The sequence below is a fragment of the Scleropages formosus genome, chromosome 2 (assembly GCF_900964775.1).
Source record: "Scleropages formosus chromosome 2, fSclFor1.1, whole genome shotgun sequence".
Classification (NCBI taxonomy): domain Eukaryota; kingdom Metazoa; phylum Chordata; class Actinopteri; order Osteoglossiformes; family Osteoglossidae; genus Scleropages; species Scleropages formosus.
The window spans coordinates 17,067,660-17,092,494 of record NC_041807.1 but is presented as its reverse complement, the minus strand read 5'-3'; the positions used below and the strand labels follow the sequence as shown (position 1 = coordinate 17,092,494).

General features: G+C 46.7%; 1 protein-coding gene and 1 long non-coding RNA gene across 4 annotated transcripts in view; one reads left to right on the top strand and one right to left on the bottom strand.

Moving 5' to 3' along the window:
* The first annotated feature begins 484 nt into the window (after positions 1–484).
* Positions 485–24,088, top strand: LOC108931518 (peroxisome proliferator-activated receptor alpha-like). Its single transcript, XM_018747286.2, has 7 exons — positions 485–559; positions 9,322–9,567; positions 10,952–11,109; positions 14,695–14,833; positions 17,150–17,349; positions 19,028–19,481; positions 19,868–24,088. The coding sequence occupies exons 2-7, from the start codon at positions 9,360–9,362 to the stop codon at positions 20,110–20,112; spliced, it is 1,404 nt and encodes a 467-aa protein (XP_018602802.1). The 5' UTR covers positions 485–559; positions 9,322–9,359; the 3' UTR covers positions 20,113–24,088.
* Positions 11,182–24,835, bottom strand: part of LOC108931520 (uncharacterized) — a 24,619-nt gene continuing 10,965 nt past the window's right edge. Inside the window, exons 3-4 of one of the 3 annotated variants that reach the window (XR_001965915.1) lie at positions 16,795–16,877; positions 11,182–11,424 (exon numbers count right to left, since the gene is read on the bottom strand). This is a non-coding gene — a long non-coding RNA (uncharacterized LOC108931520). Of the gene's footprint in view, positions 11,425–15,947; positions 16,878–24,835 lie in introns of those variants that run through there. The other 2 variants (XR_001965914.1, XR_001965913.1) reach the window with 2 other exon arrangements.

Sequence of the window (24,835 nt, the reverse complement as noted above, 5' to 3'; positions counted from 1 at the left end):
CAGGTTCTTGGAGAGGACAGCTCTCTCCCACTGCACGTCCCGAACCCTAGGCTAGAGAGACGTCTTTTTTCCTCGCATGTTTCATTAGGCCCTAGGGTAATATTATTTGAGTATGTGTATGTATAAGTAAACAGAATTATTCCCAGTCATCGCTTATACAGTATTCTGTGAGCTCCACTGCAATAAATAATTACTTTGTGAGATGTTCCGCACCGCTTCACAACCATTTTGACCAGAAAATCACTTCACCGCCCGCAGCTCGGTGACACAGTGACCCCGTCTTCCCTCCTTCCGTGACTTCCTGCTAAAAGTCACGCCCCCGAGGCCCCTTATTGGCTGAGGCGACGGGTGTGTCGGGGGGCGTGCGCGTGTGCGGCTGTCCGTCATGTCGTCACTTCCTGCGGGCAGGCAGCGCTCGGTGGGTCGCGGCCAGGCGCTGTACTGGAGCGCCCGGCGCAGGACTCCTGACAGCGACTGAACCGTGCGGCGTTTCCTCGCGTCTCCGCGCTCCTTATGTGCACAAACACATGGCGGAGAGGGACCCGGCGCGCCTGTGAAGGTACGCACTCCGCTCCGCAGTCCAGGATCGTAGCGCAGTTCTTTTTTTATTGTTGTTATTTTGAATGGGGCTGGAGCTCAGCCTGGCTGTGTGTGTGTGTGTGTGTGAGAGAGAGCGATCGCTGTCACGACACTGGCAGGGACTCTCCTCTCCTCTCCTCTCCTGTCCTGTCCTGTCCTCTCCTCAAGTGTGTCTCATGATGACACCGTCCGAAGCATCGCTCTGCGTCATGACACACACACTCGACGATGCGATGGGCGCTCTGGTTACGAACACACTCGTGAGCGGAGCAGCAGCAGCAGCAGCAAAAACAGCAACAATAACAGTAATATGGCATACTGACATGATCGTAGTGTACGTGTTCTCCTCAAACTAGCTGGACAGGTGAATAATCACTCCAGCAGAATGGTATTACTATAGTATTTGTGTTCCGTAAAAGTTTTCCTCCTGCCCTTCCTTCGGTGGTCGCTCTGCTCACTCAGTTCATCATAGTGCTGCACAGCAAGTGCTTTCCAGGCTTCTTGTTTAGGTGGGCAGGAGCCACGCTGGACCTTTGCCATCATCGCCGTGGCTCCGGTGCTCATTTTGTGTTACGGAGATGCGAACCGAACCCGGTCGTGGCAGGTCCCGGCACGGGATCGGAGCCCCGAGAGAGAGGAGCTCGCGCGTACGGCCGCTTTCCACACCCATTCAGGGAAAGCAGCTGCATTTCCACAGATTATGTACGCAGGCGTGCAGAGGCCTGTTGTCTCAGGAGGGACGGAGGCAGACGCCGAGAAAGTGCGGCGGGATCGTGGAGCGCCACAGAAACGGAGAGAGAAAGAGGGAAGGAGAGCCAGCGAGACGGCGAGCGCGTGCACAGCGTCAAGGTGAGGAGGGTCACGGCCAGAGGTGTGCGACCACGCGGATGTTGGCATGTGTTGTGTAAGAGAGGGCAGTAGCCCCCCCTCAACCAACCAACCAACCAACCAACCAACCAACCCCCGCACTGTCGCGCCCTCCGGTTTACATGGTACTGTGAGCTCCACGCTGTCTCAGCTGGTCGAGTTAATTCATCATTTCCCTCATTACACCACATTACCCGCTGCGCCCCCGACTCTTACCCTGCCCGTCAACCGTTAACTCGTTTCGCTTTAGTTACTGCGATGACTGTTTGTGCTTTTTCGTATGCAAACGCCCTGCCTTGCGGCTTCGTGTCCCAGTTGCAGGACAGCGACAGCTAGTCAGCAGGCAGAGATTTTAACGTGAGCAGATAAGCAGCGGTTAAAGCGTGGCGGCTGCGGCCGCTCCCCGCTCTGCCCTAAGTATCTACTTCTGTGTGCCTGCAGGCCCTAAACGTGAGCCTGCAAGTCGCCCGAAGTGTGAAGCGACACCTTACGGAAGCTGCGCGAAGCAGAAATTCCGTTCGGCAGCTAGAAGTGACGTTAACGTGAAAGGGTGGCTTTCTGCATTTCTCCAAGGACATGTGAGGCTTTACCTGCCTTTTTTCTAACTTCTAAGGCCATTTTGGTGGAGGGTGGCTTGCGTTACTTTAGAAGCCATAAAGTGATTGAGCAGCAAATACATGTTGCTCTACGTTACGTTTGCTCTTTTGTCTGACGCTTTTCTCCAAAGTGACTTACAAGGTTAAGGTACTTACAGTTATTTATCCATTTATACAGCTGGGTAATTTTACTGGAACAATTTAGGGTAAGATCTGAACCTATAACCTTTGGGTCCAAATGCAACGGCTCTAACGACTATCCCGCTCTAGAAAACGTGTGTCACGTGCGCATGGGGCTTCGCTCTGTGTCTGGTTGTACCTAATGATCTGTTCCCCTTTCTGGACCACCTTTCACACACTTTATCTCAGTGCCTTCCATTTCATAACTCTTTTCTCCGTACATATAAATGCTGTTCACGTGTGTGTAAGCTGAGTGGAACGTCGGACCGGAACAGCACCGTTAAATGTCCATCGCTGTATGAGGGATAAGCTCCGCTCGAATCCAGCGTGTTGTCGTTCTCTAAGCTGTATTTTTACATCCTTTTTTTGTGTCCGTGGTGCTTTGACGTCAAGATTATGATTTATACATGCTGCAAAAGCTCATATCCAGCATGATGTACAAACACGGCAGAACAAACAATACGTTATATAACTGCACCATTTGCTGTCGCAGTGATTTGCCATTTTTTTCCTGCTGTGTTGTGTTGACTTTCTGTCAAAGGTCTGTCTTCACATGCGGCACCTTAGGAAGTAATATTATAATAACGCCATAAAAGAACATCAAAATACAACTTTTCGGAGCAGGTGGCATCCTGTTTAGAGCTGCTGGCTTTGGACCCGGAAGGTTGTGTGTTTGTTCCCCACCTCTTGCCATTGTACGCCCGAGCGAGGTACTTACCCCGAACTGCTAAAGCAAAAATCACTGACAGAAAGATAGCAGTATGAGAACTTTGGAGTTTCAGATTGTGCTTGTAAATGGACTCAGGCTCCTCTCCTCGCCTGCAGGCGTGTTGTCGAACGCGACGTGCTGTGTGTGTTTTTGTGCCAAACAAGTTTTTCTGGTTTTGTCACAGTTTTTTACGGTTGGAACTCGGCACCGTTTTTGTCTCATGGACCCAGTTTACAAAGTGTTTCTGTGCTCCAGCAATTCTACTGTTATCGTCTCTTTCATCAAACAGACCCTAGATGTTGGGCTGCGCTCTGACCTCTGCTCTCAACCTGAATCGCTTCTTTCGCTCCCTGGATCACGGGGCTGCACTGTTGAAGTTTCCTGCAGTGAACCGTGGATGGCCTTCCAATCGCAGCAAATACATGTTGAGGTATATGAAAAATCACAAACAGTCAAGGGGCTACAACAACTGCCTCAAGGGCTGGCATCTCGAGCTAGCCCAAGCAGACAGAAATGCCCCAGAACCCCTGGGCCTCCTCTGTCCTGGCCCAGTGAACTGCTGTTGGCTCAGGTCACAAAATCCATAGATTCCAGGCTGTTGGGTCTGCTGTCATCCCAGCGTTGGGTACCCTTCGCCAAAGCCACTGTCGTCTCCTGCTGATCACTGAGCTACTCTAGGGGGTCGTAGAAGCAGTAATGCCTGTTACCTGTATGTCCTGACCTGGGATATGAGCCCAGCACTGGGACTCTGTGACCAAGGCCTTTTGGTCTCACTCTTTCAGCTCCTCATGCTTTGATGGGTTTTCATATGACTGTTTACTAAGTTGTCCCTACGTACAGAGAGCTCATGTCTAGTATGAGTAGAGCCTCGATACATCGGGCAATGCCACTTCTCTTGTCCAGTTGCACTCAAAGCCCTGAGAGGTCAAAGGCTGAAACAGTAGATAAATGCAAGGAGCTGTGATCTGGTTACAGTTTTCCCAGCATGCATCTGGGGTTGTTGCACATTACACGTGTCTCAACACTGGCACAAGTATGTGTGGTGGAATGAGGTGTGGGAATCAGGCAGGCGATACAGTTGCCAGCCACAAATCTTGCCGCTGAAAGCCGCCTTAACTCCTGTGCTGTCGAGACCCCCCCCACCACCGGTCAAAGACAGGAAGCGACCCTGAAATTCTTACCATGTGAGCCAATCAATGTTTCAGACCCTCTGCTGAAGGGAACTCTTAAGCAAATGGGTGCTGCCCCAACAACTCGCATGTGCAAACCAGCTCTGTGCGCAGAGTTTGGCCGTGAGAAGACAAGGCACCCCTCAGACTGCAGGCGTACAGGCATAAACGCGGCGCGCCTTGTCTTCAGGGAAATCATACAGCAGGGATCTACTAGGGCCACATGGGATGCAAGACAAAGAGGAAGGGAAAACAATCACAAGAAGAGGTGGATAGTGCTTGTAATGGAGCACATGATCATGCTAAGTTCTTTCTCAGCCTGTTATTGTTGGCCTCGCTGAGCACTGGAGCCTTTCGGAGTTGGGAGGAGGGTGAAGAGGGGGTTAGCGGAGCGTTAACCCACCCACGCGCAGGACCACTTGGCAGGCTCGCCGGCCAGGCGCTCGTCTCACACTGGAAAATGTAACAGGACCCTCACAGCTGTCTAGCTCATGGTAACATGCCTGTAGTTTTCGTACCAGAAAAAAGTTGCAGAGGCCTGACGGCCACAGAGCTGTTTGCAGGTACTTTCTTCTTCTTCTTCGGTTGTGTCATAGGACTTCTTTCCTGCTGTAATCCTTGAAGAAGAAAAGCTCATTTGTTGAGTATGCTTTTATTTTGCTGACTCTAATCCTTCCATAAACAGCTTTAAGCTCCTGCCGCCCCTTTAATATTGGGCCATGTAGCGCCCATGTGACTGACCGAGGGCGCTGGACCAACGCTGCCCCAGCGCAGACCCCCTCTGGACCGAGCTTCTCATTCATGAGCTGTGTGTTGTTTGGGGACTCGGTTTTGTTGTTTTCGCAGGGCACCTTATGGCATCTCACACACTGGGAGAAGCCTGCTTGGCTACTTCTTATACGCTTATGTCCTTCTCTGGGTCAAAGGGTAGGATTTATGTCTTAGGCTAGTTATCAGCGTCTGGTCTGCTGTCTCCCGGCCTTCCCACTGAAATGTAGAAAATAGCGCTAAGCTGGTGCATGGATTGGTTGCGCCAGGCACAGTGCAGGTAGTCGGGTGCCCCCATGAGTCTTTTGGGCTCCGCTGCCTTGCTGGAGTGATGCTTTTCAGTGGAGTCTGATTCTTGGTTCGAGCATCTACTCGCCAACAAAGAAGTGTTAAGCAACACCGTGGCAAACAGGACCTGTTTTTACTATGGACTTGCATATGTTCATTTCAGAAGTTGGAATTGATGTAATGCCTGGGTGCTCCCACCTGAACATATGAACAGATGTCGGGTCTGTCAGCTGGAGAACAAACGTCAGAGCGCTAATGTAATTGCCTGGCGCTATCTGCTTAAGAGAAAAGCTCTGGAGGACTTAAACCTGAAGAGGCTTTAAATCTCCCTAGGAAGGATGGGCCAGGCTGCAGCCGAGCGGTGAGAGGCTGCCAACGGGGGAGGCCCTGCTTGAACAGCGCCCAGGGACAGCAGCAGGCTGCAGCTGTGGCGCATCGCCGTCTTTTTACTTTCCGATTTACACAACTGGATCGAGGGGGCCAGAGTTGCGTAACGGACGTCTGCATTCGTGCTGCCTGCGCAATTTGGAAATGTCCCGATTTTCCTCGGCCAAGTTCAAAAGCGGCACAAGGAAAAGCACGGAAAGACAGACTTCTCCCCGTTGCTCTAGATGTGCACATTGAGCAAGGGGCTGCTGGGGTCACTGCTCAACGCCTGTTACACAGGGTGGACAAAGTGATGCAGTTGTGGCTTGGCCAGTGAACGGCCAGTAACGGTTGTCCCGGTGTCCGGGACAGATAATTTGCTGAAATTTTCATAGTCGGTCTGGTAGTCGTTCTCATACCTGTCCTGCGGGCAGGTGGGTGGGGAATGAAGGTAAAATATGAAGAATTTTGATGCAAAATGACAAATGAGAACGAAACTGTGAGGTCAACGATTGCATCATCAGCATTTTTGCTTTTAAAACATTTTCTTCCTAGAAAGCGCCCAAATTTGTCAAAAATAAAGTGAAATGGCTCCAGTGTCTTGCTGTTTTGGGCGATTTCTGTATGTTGGAGCCTTTTTTTTGTAAATGCGCTTCCCTTCACGCGTCCTCGCTTTTATTATAGTTTACATGTAGATATATATACTGTATATGTACACGTTGTACTATTTTTGTCTTTCCGGTATTGTTCCAAAATTACATGGGTGTAAAATTTGATGGGACTGGTAAAACGTACCTGCACTACAGGCAACCAAACACAAAAAAATGAAGGTCAAGCCCTGTGTTTATGGTACTTCTCACTCGAACAGAGACTCGGCCAGTGATGCTGCGCTTTATTCATCCAGAAATCCAGTATGCCAAATAACATTCTTCCTGACTCGTGATCAGAAGTGGGGTGGGTTCGAGAGAAGTTCACCGAAAACCCCTAAATTATTAAGCACGTCCGTTCCATACAGACGGCCCCCTTTTAAAAGGCTTGCCGAGTCCAAGGAAGAAGCTGGCATCTAAATAAGGGCGGCATTATAGTGCATCGACAACGATGCTATTATTTTACCCGTTGTCACGGTGCGCTCGACAGGAGGGACCAGAAGCATATAGACAGGGAGCACTCAACACGTCTAGTGGCCTCATTGTCTGTCCTTAATTAGATTGATTCACAGCCCGGTCTCCCTTCCGATCCTTCCCCCGGGGTGATTCGTGAGTGCCTGCGGTTTTTCCCCGTTATTTATTTTATTATATATTTTATGTGCCCTTGGCGCCGTTATCAAGAACAACTTAAAAGGACAATCGGTTATAATTCCGCCATGCATTTTCCGAGGAAGATTACGGCAAATATAAACAGACATGCCTGACAGACAGACCTTTAATTCCCTCTCTGGGAGTAGAATTACTACCCATGACTAAAGGCAACAAAGTCCCCCGTTTCCTTCTGGATGCCGCCATCAACTCACAACCTGTACTTTGGCCTGTAACCACGGTGATATTTCTGGCCTTGGTGTATTAATCTCTGCTGATAAGACACACTCAGTCATCATATTGTCACTGCAAGGAGGCTGAAATCGTGATACGATCACTGGAATTTTTTTCCCTCTTTCTTAAATTATAGTAAACACGCCTGAAGCAACTGTTACACATGCAATCATAAAAGCAGCCTGCATAAATCTCTGTGTGATGTGTTAAGAGGTCTTTTTTTTTTTCATCTTTAATATGCGCCTGCTCACACTGCTATCAAGGTAGTTCATGAGGTTCAGAGCCGCCCGTTTGACGGTCTGTTAAGAGTCTTACAGGTGGTGTCAGATTTCCCGGCATGCCCTGGTCTGATGTGTCAGCCAGTGCACTGCGTGCGACTGTGCTACTCGGACCCGAACAAAGCAAGCCTAAGCCCATACACTCGTGTACTTGGGCTGCTGCCAGGACGCCTTGTTAACGCCCAAATGCAGACGCCTTTCTCTATTTATTTTCCGTGTCTTTGGCCGCTGTGTAAGTGGATCGGGTTGGACCCGCAGCGGCTGCACTTCCCCGCTTGCGGTCCTACGCCGGGCCAGTAAAGGTTCTTGCGGAGGCTTTGTTACGGGCCTCTTGGGAGCCCACCGTTTCCTCCCGTGGTTGTGTTAAAAACATGGTTTGCAGGCATTCTGTGATTGGTCCCAGTTGGCTCTTTTAATCAGCTGTCCTGCTGTTCTCTTTATTTATTAATTTACTCGTTTATTTTGCTGAGATTGCGGACTGCTTTAAAATGACACCGTGACGGATGGCACGGTGTGAGGTGTCCAACTTGTGTTTCGTGTCGCTGTGGGGCCAGTCCAAGTGGGCTTGTCTGGGAAGCCTTTTGTCTCTCCCTGGGGGTAGGATGGGACCCCACCACCGCCGTGCCCCAGTGCGTGGACTCTTTGACCTTGCGTCTCCCCAGACTGGGCCCCTCTGCGCTCAGACAGCAGATGAATGACCTGAGGGACAAACGCGCGTCGCTGTGCCCGTGGGATACGTGTCCATACTGTTTGTTCCATGCTGTCCTCGTGACTGCAGGTAAACACAGTACGTGTGCATAGTTTTGTACTTATTACCCAGGTCTTTTTATCTTCGAAGCCAAATGTCCCGTTTCTTGAAGGCGAGCATAAGCCGTCAATTTTTTTGTCCGACGTGGGTCAGTTTGTCCTGAATCGTTGCTCACATATTATCGTTAACTTATTAAAAGAAGGTGGCGGTAATGTGCTTGTCGTGTGAATTTCTACCATGAAATTGCCCATTGAAAGCAACTGACCCCCAGCTGGAGGAGGTCCTTTCTCCTCTTAATGGCTATGTGGCATGTGGGAGGCGCTGGGAATTGGTGGTGGGGGGGGCTGTGGTCACGACACCCAGGATGCTACTGCTGGTTGCCCAGGAGAGTGGGGGGGGCGTCATCCGGGAGATTCTGGTCATGTGACACTGTGTTCTGATGCCATCAGCTTAATACTTGTGAGTATGATGGTGTAATTACTAAAGAGGTTAGCCTGCTTTTTCAGCTGAATGTACATTTATTAATACAGTTAATGCTTCTCTTTCATGCTCATTGATGCAAGTCCAGTTACATATTAATAGCGATGGGGTTGGTATGAGGCCAAGCCCAGTCACCTTTGAACGGCGACACTCACATTATTGTTTTCTCTTTGCGTGAGTCTGCGATTGTTTATTATAGGGGCAGACTCACACTCGGTGTGTTAAGACACAGCTTTTTATGTCGAATGTGTTAAGCCCACAGGATCGATGGGCACTGCTTACGCAAATGCACAGGCTTGCCGCCGCCCCTTTGCTTCTTCCTGAATTTTGCAGGCTTCAGGATTTCGCGATGCAAAGCGGCGAAGACGTGTTTACGGTGCGATTCGACGCAGAGAGCAAAGTACCACCTTGACTAAGACTAGCTGGATGCTGCTGGAGGCGTGTGAAGCTGACCTTGGCACAACTGCTGAGCAAACCACCCCAGCTGGGGCATTTCTAGGGGTCACCTAAACACCTGTGAGGGCAACAGGTGGCATGGTCCTTAAGGACAAGGTTCAGTCCTAGAAAAGGCTCTGCTTGTTATTCTTGGGAAAGGTACCATCATGCTGTTAACGCCAACAAAAATATCCAGCTGTATCCAGTACTGGGCATCAACATCAGCAAAATAATTTAAAAAATAATTCAAGTTGCATATTTTTTTTTTAACGTACTTGTTTCTCTTTCTCTTCTTGTCATGCTTCTGTCCGCTGCTGCACTTTGTGCAGTCTGATGAGTGACCCAGCGGCCAGCCTCGTCCACCGCCATGGTAGACATGCAGAGCCATTACAGTCCGCCGTCCCCCTTGGAGGACTCGGTCCTGGGCAGCCCGCTGTGTGGGGACCTCATGCAGGGTATGGATGACCTACAGGATCTCTCGCAGTCCATCGAGGACAGCGCCCTCAGCTCCTTCGATATCCCCGAGTACCAGTCCTCTGGGACGGGGTCGGGTTCTGAGAGCTCCACCCTTCTAGGTATTAACCGCTCTCCATGGACCACTTCAGACACTGTGCACCCAACAAAGGAGACTGCCGCTTGGGCAGGCAGTGTATACGCTCCTCTGGGAGGGCCAGTCCCACTGCTGAACACACACCTCCTTGACCACTAGCTGCCTGTATGCAACATCAGCATGCTCTTCATTCAGTGGTTTTTCACACCCACTGTTTAGCTTTTACTTGTTTTCTGTTGTCTTCTCCAACAGAATTTTTATTTTGATTCTGGAAGGAGTTTGCGTAGCTCAATCGGTGAACCATACAAGTGCCACACCTTCCAGGCATGTCAGTTACTGGGCTATTCTGGGGGACCTGAAACCTCAGATGGTTGTTTAGAATTCCCGACCAACTTTCTGGCCTGTAAGGTCCCGCAGAAGACAGTTGGTACATTCCAGTGTCGACAAGAATGTCTGGTTTCCGGTGAAGAGTGCCCACAAAACATTCATGAAGTCATCAGGACAGTAACAAGGCAGCAGTTGTATACATCCTGGACACTGGAATATGGAATTATAGTCAGTTTTGGGGGGGGTGGCACTGTTTACTGGAAGACAGTACTGGTGATGTCATGGAAAAGTTAAGAAGGGACCTCTCATGACTCTCAAGGAATGAGTGTGTTTGCTGTCGGCTGTTTTCATTACTTGGTATTGGCTGTTGAGCTTGCCTAGAAGCAGCCGAACCACCGACCCACCTCTCACTTCCCCTGATGGTCTCGTTCGGTGCAGAACCACACCCAGGCCCGAGAGGACACCGTTGTGCTGTCGTACCCCCCATGTGAATGATGCAGGAGGATGTTCGGTCTCTGACTCCGGCACACTAGACAGCACTTGAGATGTAACGCATAATAACCAAATGCATCGCACTGAATTGTTTACCCTTGTGTCTGCTTTAAAAATGGGCTGCATTGAACTGTCAGTCGGGGCAAATGACCCGTGTCAAATGAAGGCGTTCCGAATGCGATCAATGTCCTCTGTGCTGCATTTCTTGTCCTGGGAATTTAAGCATACACTCACACACACACAAAACGAATGCGTAGTCTCCTTGTTCTGTATGAGACGTGTACGTATTTATGTAAACCTATATAAGGAGATATAGGCACCGCTAACCGTAGTCTTCCGATTTCAGTAAATTTCCATCTTTCCCACTTATTTGTTTTTACTTAACATGCCAGCATACCCTGAACTGTGTTGCTTATTAACCACCAAGGTGGAAAATCATGCTTCCTTTTTAGGTACTGATACATTTTTTCCTGTTGCTTTTCACAAGTTTCTTAATTTTCCTGCTTTCTGTTTTGTGCTTTATTTTCTCATTGCTGCCCCTGTACCTCTGTTGTCGTGACGCCCCCCTCCCCGACCCCCGCCCTGCGCAGACGGCCTCACCCCAGCTTCCAGCCCATCTTCAGGGGTATTTGGGGCAGTGGCAGTGCAGGAGGAGTACTCCTCAGCCTCGCTGACCCTGGAGTGCCGAGTGTGTGCAGACCGAGCCTCGGGATACCACTACGGTGTGCACGCCTGCGAGGGCTGTAAGGTGAGACGGAAACTGGAATGTCGGGAGTTAACGTGGTGGGCGAGAACATTACCTCAAAGCTGGACCCTTTAAGGAGGAGGAGTGAGTTGGCTTTCTGAGCGAGATGTGTTGTGAATAAGCCTTGTGGAATGACTGCAATGGCTGCTTGCACAGGGGGAACGTCCTGGCCGACATTTCCCGGGCGCAGCGGCACAAACATGTCGACGGGTCACCTGACTCCGAGTGCTTGTCCTCTTTTGGCCTTCCGTAGCAGAGCAGGTGTGTGTCATGACCTTGAGCAGTTGTGAAGTTTCTAAGAACACTGCAAAAGGCCACCTAGAGGTATAGAGACAGCAAAGTAAGAGGGAATAAATGGGAGGGGAGAGTGGTGGTGGTGGTGAGATGCATTATTATCGAATGTGTTCTTGTACAGTTAGACCAAGGAGGACTTCCGTACGTAGAATACAAAACCCAACAAGCCATGGGAAAGTCTTGTAGCTGGATGTTAGCGGAAGTTACAAATGCAGGTTAAAAGCTCTACTTCAGTAAGTGCATAAAGAGCAAATGTTACAAAATGGTCTTCTTGTCACCGTAGTAATAAACCTCCAAGAAGCAGGCGTGTTGTTATTGCACAAAAGACTGTTAGAGTCCCCCTTGGTGAGGGGATGGAGGCCCTGGGTGTTAAGCAGGAATGGCAAGCTTCTCCCACAATCCTTTGCTTAAGTCACCCATTGCCTGCGTGACCAAGTGCTAACCCCTGGGCTGCACTCAAGACTTATTCCTTTTAATTGATTTTTGGAAAGGGAGGAAAGGTTCTTACAACATAGTTGTCAAGTGGAGGACAGGATTTGTACGCCTTGTTCAACTATGCCGATTAATTTTCCTGTTTTCCTGCCCAGAACGGGCTGAATCTCCCTGGCCGAGACCCCGGTGAACTTGGCCAGGGCCTCGTCTGGGCATTAGTGTCACATGGCTGTGCTTAATATTGCCGCTTCTTGTTTCGACACCCTCAGTTGGCCAACTTCACATTTGGCTTCTTTTAGCCCAACAGTTGTGTGTGCAGGCTCAGGTCAGAGTAGTTGCAGAAGTGTAAAAAATATGAAAAGTACTTCATTACTGTATTAGGACAGTACAACAGGCTCGTCAACTTTTAAAGATAACCGGGGTTGAAAGTCTGATAACTCAGCTTATTTGTAACTCCACAGTCACAATTGGTCAGTTACACAATACAGATGTCCTTCCATTTATTTACAATTAGGTTCTATTAAAAGCTTATAATAAAGAAAATATACTGTAAAAAACCTGTCTATCCATCCATTCATGCATTATCCAGTGCAGGGCTGGTGCACAGTTGGTGACCAGTTCAGCACGAGCTTGTGCGGCATTCATAAACTTCTGACCACTTTTAACTTTAACTACCCTATCAAAACTTACGTAACCCTAATACACTGGTACCTAACCCCACCGCTCGTTTGACTCGTAATGCTATCTCACAGTGCCTGGGTGGTGCGAGAGTATGTGGGTTTGATCTCCGCTCAGTCTGTGTGGAGACTGCATGTTCTCCTTAAGTCTGTGTGGGTTTCCTCCCAAAGACATCCTGTTCAGGTTTCCCCCATGGTGTGTGAGTGACAGAGAGAGTGTGTTCCACTCATGTATGGATGAGTAACCCATTGTACAGTAGTGTATCTAGCAGTGTATGTCACCTTGGTGAATAAGGTGTGTGGGCTGGTAACACATAGAGTTCACTGGAAGTTGCTTTGGAGAAAAGCATCTGCTAAATAAATAAATGTAAATAGACGTGCCTCAATATTTTTATGGCTTAGGTTCTGTTAAAATATTGGATATAGCTATATAATAAAGAAAAAATAAAAGTTAAGTCAAGAAGTATCTGTAGTATATAAAGTTTCTTAAAATATTATTGCGGCAACTTTTTCACCCACGTCGTACTTTGTAAGACTTTTTAACATTTTTATTAACTTTCAGCTGCATTAACATTAAAAACATAACACAAAAATAACTCTGCACAGTTTCCTATTCAAAGCTGAACGTTGGCTGATTCATCCCATAAACATGTGCGATGTTCCTTATCCTGCTATTGATCGCTAACACTAAAAGCCCAGTGCTGCAAACACTGTGAAAGCCTGTTGATTCTAGTGGTCCCCTAGTTCTGTTCTGGTGCATTTTACTGCCAACTAATGGCAGGATGTGGAACTTCAGGTTGCTTTCACTCTGCAAAAGAGTAATTTCAGAGAACAGAATGAAATAAAATGCTATTAGATATGAATAAAAGAACTGAATTAATTTTGTATCTTTGAAAATGTATAACTACAACGTTCATAACGCAGCAAGCCAGCATAAGTAGGTGGTCACAATGGCCAGAAGTCCTGCGGAGATGTTTTGCAAGCGCTGAAGTTCCTAGGTGACCCGAGTCTGATTATGGGGACCTGGGGTGCCTGTGGCAGCCTGGTTGTTTACCCCTGTGATGAGCTGGATTCTCTTTCCCATGGAAATGAGCCAGCATCAGCTGAGAGGTGGACGGGCCAATGCCAGGTGCTCGCGCTTCTCGACATGACATGAACACACACAGAACAAGTTGTACAGCAAGTCTAGAATGGGATAGTGGTGGAACAGATGTGCCATTTCTCTGGGCATGTCCCGTTGTTTCTGCCTTTTTCAAACAGTTCTGGTAGTCAATAACAGCCCAATGACTGGGGGTGTGGAGTTGGGGTGGGTGTGTAACTGCTCTTGCACTCTAGGGCTCTGAGGCAACTCCAGTGGCCCCCACCTCTCTTGCAACTGATCCCAGCAGACCCCCTTCACCCGTGCCCATTACCTTCTAAATTGCTTTTTACGCAACACAAGTTAAGACACAAACTACATGTAGGAGCTTTCCTGTTGTATCCCAGTGTGCAGTAACATTTGCATTGCCTTGCAGCATATGAAAAAGAATAGAATATTAATCACACTGTCACTTGCCTCTTGATGACATGAATGTCCTGTACAGCATGGAAACCACATTCATCACTCCATACCATATTTTTGTACATCTGTGATGTCATTTGAAAGACACCCGAATGCCCAGAGGGCACACATGGGCATGGTGTTTATGTATTTTTGGGTCAGAAGCTGTTGCTGTAAGCATGGCTTGCATGATGGTATGCTGGTTGACCTTGGATGTCCAGCGTTGACCTTGTTCTGTGCCTGTGTGGGACTGCTGCTCGTTGGAGTTCTTGCCCTCCTTGTCTCATAGCTCACAAATGCCCCCCACTGTTGTGTGCATGTAGAGGACTTAATATAATTTAGTAAACAATCTGCCTGGCAGATTTCGGCCCTCTGAAAATTGACTGGAAGTGGGTTGTGAAAGCTCCCTTAGATAAAATTTATTGTTTTTCATCTTATGGGTTGATATGAGCAGAAACAGAACACTGGTGCCGTTCGTTATTTTGCAGAGGTTTACAGATGTTCTTTACATTTGGAAGCATGTTGGCAATTCTCATTGCATTTAGATATGCACGTTGCAGTGATTTCATATGGTACTCTTGCTGTGCTGTGATTTCTTCTGCCACTCCAGTGTCCCTTATGGTTGCCCGCCCCATTCTCCTACAGGGTTTTTTTAGGAGGACCATCCGACTGAAGCTGGAGTATGAAAAGTGTGAGCGCAGCTGCAAGATCCAGAAGAAGAACCGCAATAAGTGCCAATACTGTCGCTTCCAGAAGTGCCTGTCAGTGGGCATGTCCCACAATGGTGAGTGGGCAGAGTCTCCTACTGAGGGGTAGAACACTATTCATACCATGGATGGCACAGGCTGAGAATTTAAAGACAGACTGGGCCATGAGATAGGATGTCATGATAGCGAGAATATAATGGCAAAAAAGAATTTCTGAGTGCTGAGTTGTTTTGCAGCTGGAAGAAAAAAAGACAGTATAAAACTGGCAGGACTCAAGATAATGATATTCTGTAATGAGTGACTGAAATGGTGTTGTTGGTTCTGGGGGGTTGATTCTGTAGTTGAATATTCCCCAGGATGTTGTTGCCGAGATACATCTTCTGAAGCCCGGTGCTTTGACAACGTGGCAGTACATTAACAGGATCAGGGGGTCTCTTAGGTCGCTGATCAGGTGACTGACTTTATTTGCTCTAGGCTGATGTGTGCTGCAGTGAGGCACCCATCACAGTGACCTCACCCGTGCCTTTTTTTGGATTGTGGTTGAACCCGGTGCTCTGGGTCATACGCTGTCGTATGCTGCGATGGCTTTGCGAGGTGCAGTATTGCTGCGTGTGACCTCAGCCCTGAAGAATGCATCCAGAGCAGTGTGCAGCATGGACAGGACAGAAGTGTAGAGCCCTTAAAGTGTAACGGGTGATATGGAGAATCTCACCCCACCAGATGCACTGTGCACCTGATATGATCGTTAATATCTAGTAACCATTTCCGCTTGCACACATTCATTCTCTCAGTGCACAGTGCGTTCAGCGTTCTGATTTCAGGACAAGCGGTGTGTGTGTGTGTGTGTTCACCTCAACTTGCAGTTACACACATTGCTGTAACTCTCAAACAAACCTTATGTGCATAGTCCAGCCCTGTGCAAATGCATTGCACCATACTCTGACCTTTGACCCCATGAAAAAGTACAGCAGTAGTGGCCATGGTGCCGACAGCTGTTTGCTTGTCTGGGGCGGGGGGTGACCTGACAGGAAGAACCAGCGGTCATCGATAGGTGATGTGACCGACGCGTCAGGAAATGTAAGAACACGGTGTAGACCACAGGAGAGAAGGCAGAGCTTCACTTTTACGAAGGTTCTTCTTTGGATGCATCCTTCAGAGGAGGTGAAATCTGCGCTCACACTGTTCAACTTGATATGCTTATAGGCTGCCAGTCAAAATGCCTGCAAGTCTTCTGCTGAATTTTAACTAATAATGCTAAATTCCTTTTAAATGTCACCCCTGGTGCCTAATGGATCTTGTTTTAGGGAAAGGGCTTGATTTCAAGCTTAAGATGACAAATTTCCCCATCAAGGGCTGCGGAGACGGAGGTGCTGTAATATGTGTCTTTGACAGTCGGTACTGTCTCCATTAGCGATGCTGTAAGTCAGTCCCAGTGCCCCTGACCCCCATCTAGAAACAGACATCCAGGCTTTCTCAATCTCCCAAAAGTGCAAAATATGTTTGTAAGCAGACAATCGTATCTTTAATAGTTCATTTTATTTTACACATTTTATAGAGTTGGATATTTTCTAAAATGTCTGGTCAAAAGTCCACATCATTAATCGTTTACAGTGCTGGAATCAAGGAAACCAAAAAAAAACTGGGAGTGAAACCCACGCTATCCTGTTGTGGCTACATTATGACCAGGTCTGATGTTTTGGTCCGTTTTGTCGAAGGAGAGGATCTGGGTCAGGAGAATGGCACTATTTGATGGAGATCTTGGAAGTGGCGTCAGACATTGAAAACTCCCAGTGCAAAAGAGCATCTTCATTTCTTGTTCCTCACAGTCTTTATTGCAGGTTATTTTCAAAATTTTCCCTAGATTTTTGAAAAATTTTTGTATCTTAAAAACCACTGCAAGTTAGAGATGTATTTATGACTTTTCATATTCCTTACATACCAGTTTTGACCACGATTTTCATTGCCCTTATTATTATAATTGCAATACAGACCCAGTGCCCTAAATCTTTTTCTCATGCCTACTGAGGGAAATACTCACATTTAAAGTTTGAAGATCAGAAAAAAACACATCTTGTCCTCCGGTTGTCTGGTCTAGTTTTTCCCAGGGACAACATTCTTTTTCTGAAAAGATATGTGTGTTAATGGCAGAGATATGTGTCCTTCCCACCCCTTGCGCTATGTCTGTCACAAAAGGACATGTTCGTTCGTTCGTTTGTTCGTTCATTCATTCATTCATTCATTCGCTGATCTTGCCAGTTATATGATGAAGGTGATGATGTTCTACTCTCCAGTCCCTCATATATACACTTACATAAAGCTAAAGTCCTTTATTGAACATTTCAGTTGCGTTGGAAACAACCCCCCTAATCCCCCACTTCCCGTTGCCTACCCAGCCATCCGCTTTGGGCGGATGCCCCAGTCCGAAAAGATGAAGCTGAAGGCGGAGATCCTGACAGGGGAGAAGGAGGTTGAAAACTCCCAGCTAGCTGACCAGAAGAGCCTGGCCAAGATGATCTATGAGGCCTACCTGAAGAACTTCAACATGAACAAATCCAAAGCACGTGTCATCCTGACGGGCAAGACCAGCACACCGGTACGAGTGTCTTTCTTCGTGTCTGTGTGCACTATGATGTGAGACAGTGTCCACGCAAGGACATTTAAAAAAAAAAAAAACTTCAAGGGGCCAAGCCCAAGAGTTTAAAATAATAATAAAAAAAAGCCTTAAGTAACAGCTGCTCAGTTGGTCAACTGCAGACAATTTTTTTTAAAACAACTTTCATGTTTCTGACAAATCATTTATTGCTGTAATGTGACAGTGTAAAATCCCCACCATGCTGAGAAAACTCCATGTGCCCATGGCTGTCCTTAGACTCTGGTCTTGGTCATCCCCCTAACCCCTTGGATATTTCACACACAAGAAATAAATGGTAGTTACTCATTATGCTAAGTTACAAAACAGTTTCATACATATCTGAATAAACTTCCAAGGACTGAGCTTGTGCTGAACAGCCATAAGGCCTGAGTTACTACACATGCTTACCACAGTGAAGGGCATGTGGGTTAGCTCTAGAGGTGTGTCCGTTCGTGTGTGTTGGCCAACACTTACGTGGGGGCCCTGCTCAATCAGTCACACTCTGTGTTCTGAGACCACTTGGCCTCTATCAGAAGGGCTGTACGTGTGTTGACAAGGGTCAGCATGTTTACAACCCATGTTAGTGTAACTTTGACGAGCCCTTTATTGCTGGCTTGGAAGGAAAACACACATTAGTAGCTTGGATGGTTTCTTTTCCAGATGTCTATATAGTATTTGGTATCAGCTTTTTCCTTGTCATGGTGGCTTCACTGCAAGACTTTGGCATCCTTTGTTAGAGGTGATGGCCGGGTGGTATTTTGTCCGATTCTGATTGCTGCAAATGGTCGACTCAGGCCAGTGGTCGTGATAAAGTTTTACAGATTTTCCTGCAGTAATTCAGCATGAACTAGGCAGGAGGAGGTCCTTCAGTCTGGCAGTAGACCAGTGATGCCCAGCAGATGAGAGTGGGAGGGGCCAGAAGTTCTGCTGATTTGGGGGGAATCAAGAATGCTAGTCATAGTGAAAGTTATGTATGATCTGGAAGATTTCCATGTGTTGATAATTGGACATGAATATGCTGTTTGTGTGTGTGTTTGAGGACAGCAGTGTATGTCACAGGACCACTGTGATGAGTAGAGGCAGGTGGGCAGCCAAGCCACCACAGGAACCATAAGACTCAACACACCTTGTCATTGAATTGCACCTTTTCCTCCACCAGAGTCATAAAACTGCCCTTTAAGATATTCCATGTCTCACAATGTTTTGTTGACACTCCAGGGAATGTCAAAGGGCAGTAGGCTGATAAGATTAGGGGTATTTGTTTTTCCTTGCCTTTGAACATCACAACATCAGGGCTAATTTGTGTTTGGCCAAACGTGTTGCCAAATGCCCGTTTCACCTCCTGTAATTACGTTTTCAGGAAACCCAACTTTGTCTAATGTTTATCTTGCATAAACGTGATTAGTGCTTATGGGCTGAGACAAGTATTCAGGACCAAGAAGGTTGTCTCACTTTAACATTTTGAAAATGTTTTTACGGTGTACACTGATGGGTTAAATCTTGGCGTTCCCTCATAGATTAGTACGTTATCTTCACTTCCGTCCCCCTCAACAGTCTGTCCCCCTTCAGTTTCAGCTTTCCTCTTCCTTAATTCTCCTTCCTTAACTATTACTTTGATGCCTCTCCTTTACCCATGCAGCCTTTTGTCATCCATGACATGGACACGCTGCAACTGGCAGAACGCACCCTCGTGGCCAAGCTGGTGGGTGGCCCAGGTGGAATACAGAATAAGGACGCAGAGGTGCGCATATTCCACTGCTGCCAGTGCACTTCTGTGGAGACGGTGACTGAGCTGACGGAGTTCGCCAAGGCCGTGCCGGGCTTCTCCGAGTTGGACCTCAACGACCAGGTGACACTGCTTAAATACGGCGTCCACGAAGCGCTGTTTGCCATGCTGGCCTCCAGCATGAACAAGGACGGGCTGCTGGTTGCCTACGGCAATGGCTTCATCACACGAGAGTTCCTCAAGAGTCTACGGCGGCCCTTCAGTGACATGATGGAACCCAAGTTCCAGTTCGCCATGAAGTTCAATGCCTTGGAGCTGGATGACAGCGACTTGGCACTCTTCGTAGCCACCATTATCTGCTGTGGAGGTAATAAGCTGTAGCAAAGGGCTTCAGAGATAAACATGGTGACAGAATAGGTTAATAAACTCGTCCAGTGCTTTCTAAGCTCCAGTCTGCTGAACCTTCTTGTTTCTTTCCTTCAGTCTATTGTAATGGGTTTTATCTTCTCTTCACTCAGGCATCTTTCCAGGCTTCCTATAATTTCATCTTCCAGAATGTTTGAATTAATGTGTTTGTCTTTCATTCCATAGACATTGGGGCCTATCCCTCCAGATTATTTATTCAAGCTAGTCTTTCCTCCAGATGTCTCAATTTTCTTCTGTATCGCTTTCTAGTCTACTCAGTTTAGACTATTCTCTCCTGCAGCTGGTTTAGTCCAAAACCATGTCTGATGATGCCCCTGTCTTCTGCAGACCGCCCTGGGCTGGTCAACGTGCCCCACATTGAGCGCATGCAGGAGAACCTAGTGCAGGTGCTACGGCTCCATCTGCGGGCCAACCACCCAGACGACGCCTTCCTCTTCCCCAAGCTGCTCCAGAAGCTGGCCGACCTGCGGCAGCTGGTGACAGAGCACGCTCAGCTTGTGCAGGAGATCAAGAAGACCGAGGACACATCGCTGCACCCACTGCTGCAGGAGATATACCGGGACATGTACTGAGGGGCCAGAATGGACCACCAGATCAGGCAGCAAGAGGATCCCTGTAGAACTCACAGGAACGCACTGTGAATGGAGACACCAGCAGTTGAAACTCTACAGGTCCTTCTAGGATGTTTATGGACCTCCTGAAGATAAACACATCTAAAAACACTTGAAGGAATGTTTTCTTTATGAACACTCATCCCAAACAGGAGACAGTGGCCCTGTAGCATCACACCAAGCCCAAACCTGGACTGACTTTGGCAGCCAACGTCTCGGGCCTCTGGCAAAATTTTGACCCGCTGTGTAGCAAAACTGAGTGAGGGTGTGAAGCCAAGGAGGAACTCGACCACTGGAAGCAGCTGTGCCCCACCCCAATGGCACAGTTACTCTTATAAAACCTTCCTGTTTTTAATCTGTTTCTCTCTTGTGACAGTTTTTCCTGGAGGAAAAACTTTGGGTGTTTGCAAGTGCCTCACAGGGAGTTTGTCCTGAAGACATGCCATGTGTAAGTTCTTCCTAATGTGTTGCAATCAAAGCTTTTCACACACAATGACACAAAGTCTTCACTCCCATTACCACATACTTGAACTGTCTGCACATGGCCTTTTCATTGGGAATCTGGTCAGTGTGCACAGGAAAAACCCCAAAATACACAGTACTCTTCCAAAGGAAAATTCATTCATAAATTCTTAAAAAAAATTATTTTCCAGTCCGCAGACATCACCTCATTTTTAATGTTTATTTTAGGATCATTGAAACTTTTTTTTAATGTACGTTTGGGTGTAAATGTGAACAGCTGTCCTTAGAAAAGCATGCCATTTCCTCATGTACATTAACCAAGGAATGCAAAACTAAATTAGGTGTAACTGTGCACTTTTTCCTGTCCATGGCCATCCCCTGTATGCTCTCTGAACCAGAGTCATTTACCATTTCTCACAGTCAGCTCCGGGGCTTATGCTAACATATGCTACAGGAGTCATGCAAGGTGCCATTTGCATTTTACTCTCATTATTTTGGTAGTTGAAACTGCATCAATTTTGAAAGTGACATAATGGCGGTTTCAAGAGCAGTTAAGTCTAAAAACATGAATCTATAGAAATTTGAATTAAAAGAAAAGATTATGGGCGGTCTAAATCGCCAAAATTAGTTAACCAGAGATAGACTGTCTGGTATGTAAATTTTTCCTGTTCTTACCCACCAAATAAAAATAGATAATGCAGTGTCATTGTATGTCAGAGCTTAAGTTTAATGCATTTTATTTATATGAACACCTTACAGGTCACCTAGTCAATTAAATGTCACGGGCAGAAGTACTATCATGAAATGTTCCATTCTCCCGTCCGCGTATGTTTCCACAACAGTGTTGCCATAGCAACGATAGAGGTCATTAAAGTAAAAAAGACCACCATCAAACATGGTCATTGTAAATACACAGGCTTGCAGTTTAGTTTGTGTTTAGAGTTGATACGTGCCTCCTTGGTACCTCGGCGAAATGGAAATGGTTTTCGCTGTCAATCTGACAGATGACCCGAACTGCTGTGGTTTAGGGACTTGGATTATACTATTAAATACAGACTGAGTGCAGTTTCTTCTTTTGAAAGCTGTAATAGTGGTCTGACGGGACTGGTGGTATAATTTTAAAACATCCAAATTATCTGTGAAGATAGACTGTCCAGTTTTCAGCTGCGTGTGAATGGATAAACTGCCTGGGCAGATGCAAATGGTACGACTGACTGACTTTCTCGTTCTTAAATACCTGTCAAACAAACTCATTCTTGTAAACATTTGTGTGCACTGCAAGATATTTCTGTGATTTATGTCATAATTTCATTGATCATATTTTTGTACTGTGTGTGTGTGTGTGTGTGTGTGTGTGTGTGTGTGTGTGTGTGTGTGAGAGAGAGAGAGAGAGAGAGAGAATACATGAATACACACAAAACCATGAAGTTAATAGTGGGTCTGGAAATGCAATGTAAACAGGACTGTGAGCAGTAAAGAAAGTAAACCTTTATGTGACTATATAGTGATAGTAGTTTTACAGGAGTGTCCCTGCTGTGACTCCGAAGCAGAGTGTGATGACTGGGCAGTAGCCAAGCTTGGTAAGGAGGGTGTGTGGACAGACATGTTGGTCTGGTTCCGTTTATTCTTGTTAAGAGGGTGGTGACACTGGTTGAATCATCTAGGCGATCAGTGAGAGCATGACCCCTGTTCTGAGAGCCGAGACGCTGAATGTAGTTCAGCATCTGTGTCTGAGGATGGGCAGCCCATTTGAAATATTAGTCGTCCTTACTTAAATTCACTTCGGACAAGGATGACCAAAGGGTGTATATAAGAAAAGCCCTGGAAATGTTTTTCAATTGGATAAAATGATGTGTGTTCTAAGTATTGACATCACAAAGACCATAAGTATAATGCATTTGTTACTGAAAGGACAAGATTTACATTATCAATCACTATGGCTAATAACACGGGGTTAACAATACTGGAAGTGAGACAAAAACGCTGTAAGACAGGGATGTCCAACCTGCGGCCCAGGGCTTACATGCAACCCTGCGCTTTGCACAAACATTTGTAAAACTACTAATATATACTGTACCTATAACAAATACCATAAATTCTATGTTATCGTGTAATAATACTATTAGTTAGACATGCACTTGAATGCACACTGCATGTAAATACATTTAAGTTTCAGTATCTGTAATTTTTTTTTATTTTTTTTTTATGTAACACATGCGGTCCTTGGACCAGTTCACAATAATGACTGTGGCTCTTAGTAAAATAAGGTCGGACATCCCTGCCCTAAGGTCTGGTGCATTGGGGTCTTTGGTGTAGAGGATGGACATGAGCGCTGTGCACGACGCAGCCTTCTCTGCTGCCGAATGGCACGGTGGTGGCGTGGCCCCCAGTGTCTGTCAGGCCATATGGGCTGTGTAAGTCTGTTGTTGCTTTGCAGTGAAAACATACACTCTCTGCTGTGTCCCCATAACCATCCCTGTTTGTGATCACGAAAGGTGCCGTTAAGGAAAAAATTACCATATGGTGTTTATTTTGTTGTTCAATTCAAACACTTTTAAGTAGTTGTGCATAGTTACTTTGCCTTGCATGATTTCCACCTCAACCAGGCCAGCAAGGATTCTGCTCACTGTCTATATTAACTGAGTAAGTGACGTATTACACGTGGATCTACCCTGAGGCGCAGTACTGCAAAGGGATTTGACACCAACAGTGCCTTTAAGTGCAGAGCACGCGTGTGCAGGGCACCGCCCAAGGCGGCACATGAAGAACATTATGATCCACCAGAGAAGGTGTTCAGGTTGTGAAGTGCTGCTGATCGTAGCACTTCTGCAGCCTGTACACTGCACTCCCTGTCTAAGCTGCAAAAAGCTGCATCATGGAAAAATGACTGTCTGCGTTGATTTGATTTGATTCATTGGCTACAGTTACATATCACAAGTTTGTTCAAGAGCATCGCCTCAGAACCAGAAGTTTCTGGATATTCATTATTTTTGTGCTCCCCTAGTATATGTTGTGTAGTTTGTCTCTGAATGACAAGGGATTATAAATATGTATCAGGGAATTTTGTCTTCCTCAGTGTAAGCTCAGGACACCAAGGGGTACCATTAGCCTACTCCTGCTACTTCTGCCATCAATTGGGCATATTCTGCCACCACAGCACTCTCGCACAGAGCCCAATTAGACACATAGGAAACTTGCACTTTACTGAATAGAACAAGTCCATTTTTAATTCCTTCCATACTGAATATCATGACGCAAGCTCTGTGGGAGTGGCAGTAATAGGAATGATCACTAATATTCTTTATTTTTTTCCCTCTTTGAATGTTTAATGGGAATAATTGCAGTGGTTTTGTAGCTAGCACCAAGGAGAGGACTGGGACACAGTGAAACTAAGATGTTCATTTGTATTATGGATTGATAATATTGTAAATGTTTGAATGTATTTTAGTCCTTTAGTCATTTAAACAATGATTGAGTTGACATTAATGGATTTTAAAAATAAAAACATTTTAAAAGTCTGTCCTGTTTGACTCTTTGCAGATTTACAATCAAAAACAAACTTTTGAGTAACAAAGCTTTCACTGATAGAACTTTTTTGAGGAGTATTTAGTATTTAGTTTTTAAGAAAGCAATGGCCATCATATCAATTCAAATCACTCATCAAAATTTTCACCAGAAGCACAGACAGATGGCAACAGTGAACAGTACATACACACACACAGTCTGAAACCGCTTGTCCTGAGAGGGGTTGTGGCGAACCGGAGCCTAACCTGACAACACAGGGCACAAGGCTGAATGGGGGGAACACACCCAGGACGAGACGCCAGTCCATGGCAAGGCACCCCAAGCAGGACTCGAACCCCAAAAGCACCAGAGAGCAGGACCCAGCCAAGCACGCTGCGCCCCCCCCCCCCCCCCCCAGTGAAGAGTAAGCGCTGCATAAAGTAGGTTTCAGGTAGACAGGAAAGGCTTTAGCTCGTTTCTGTCACAAGCCGTCTACACTAAAAGGTTTATTAAATTGACAAATGCAATACATGAGGCCTTCATGTGCTGTGATTTAATTTAAGAAGAAAAGCCCATCTATCCTAACACCACTTGATAAGTACTTCAGAAGAAGGTGGAAAGGCAGCAAACGGAGGATTACAAACTGTAATACCGGCTCTGAGATGATGGGCAGCTGTTGTCTGTGTTTTAAGGCAAATTAAAACTCATGCTGTTTTCA

Excerpts from the sequence above, each read along its gene's own strand:
- LOC108931518 (XM_018747286.2), top strand. The coding sequence starts at position 9,360 with ATGGTAGACATGCAGAGCCATTACAGTCCGCCGTCCCCCTTGGAGGAC. Across the intron at positions 11,110-14,694 it reads ACGCCTGCGAGGGCTGTAAG|GGTTTTTTTAGGAGGACCAT; the intron begins GTGAGACGGAAA and ends ATTCTCCTACAG. Across the intron at positions 14,834-17,149 it reads AGTGGGCATGTCCCACAATG|CCATCCGCTTTGGGCGGATG; the intron begins GTGAGTGGGCAG and ends TTGCCTACCCAG.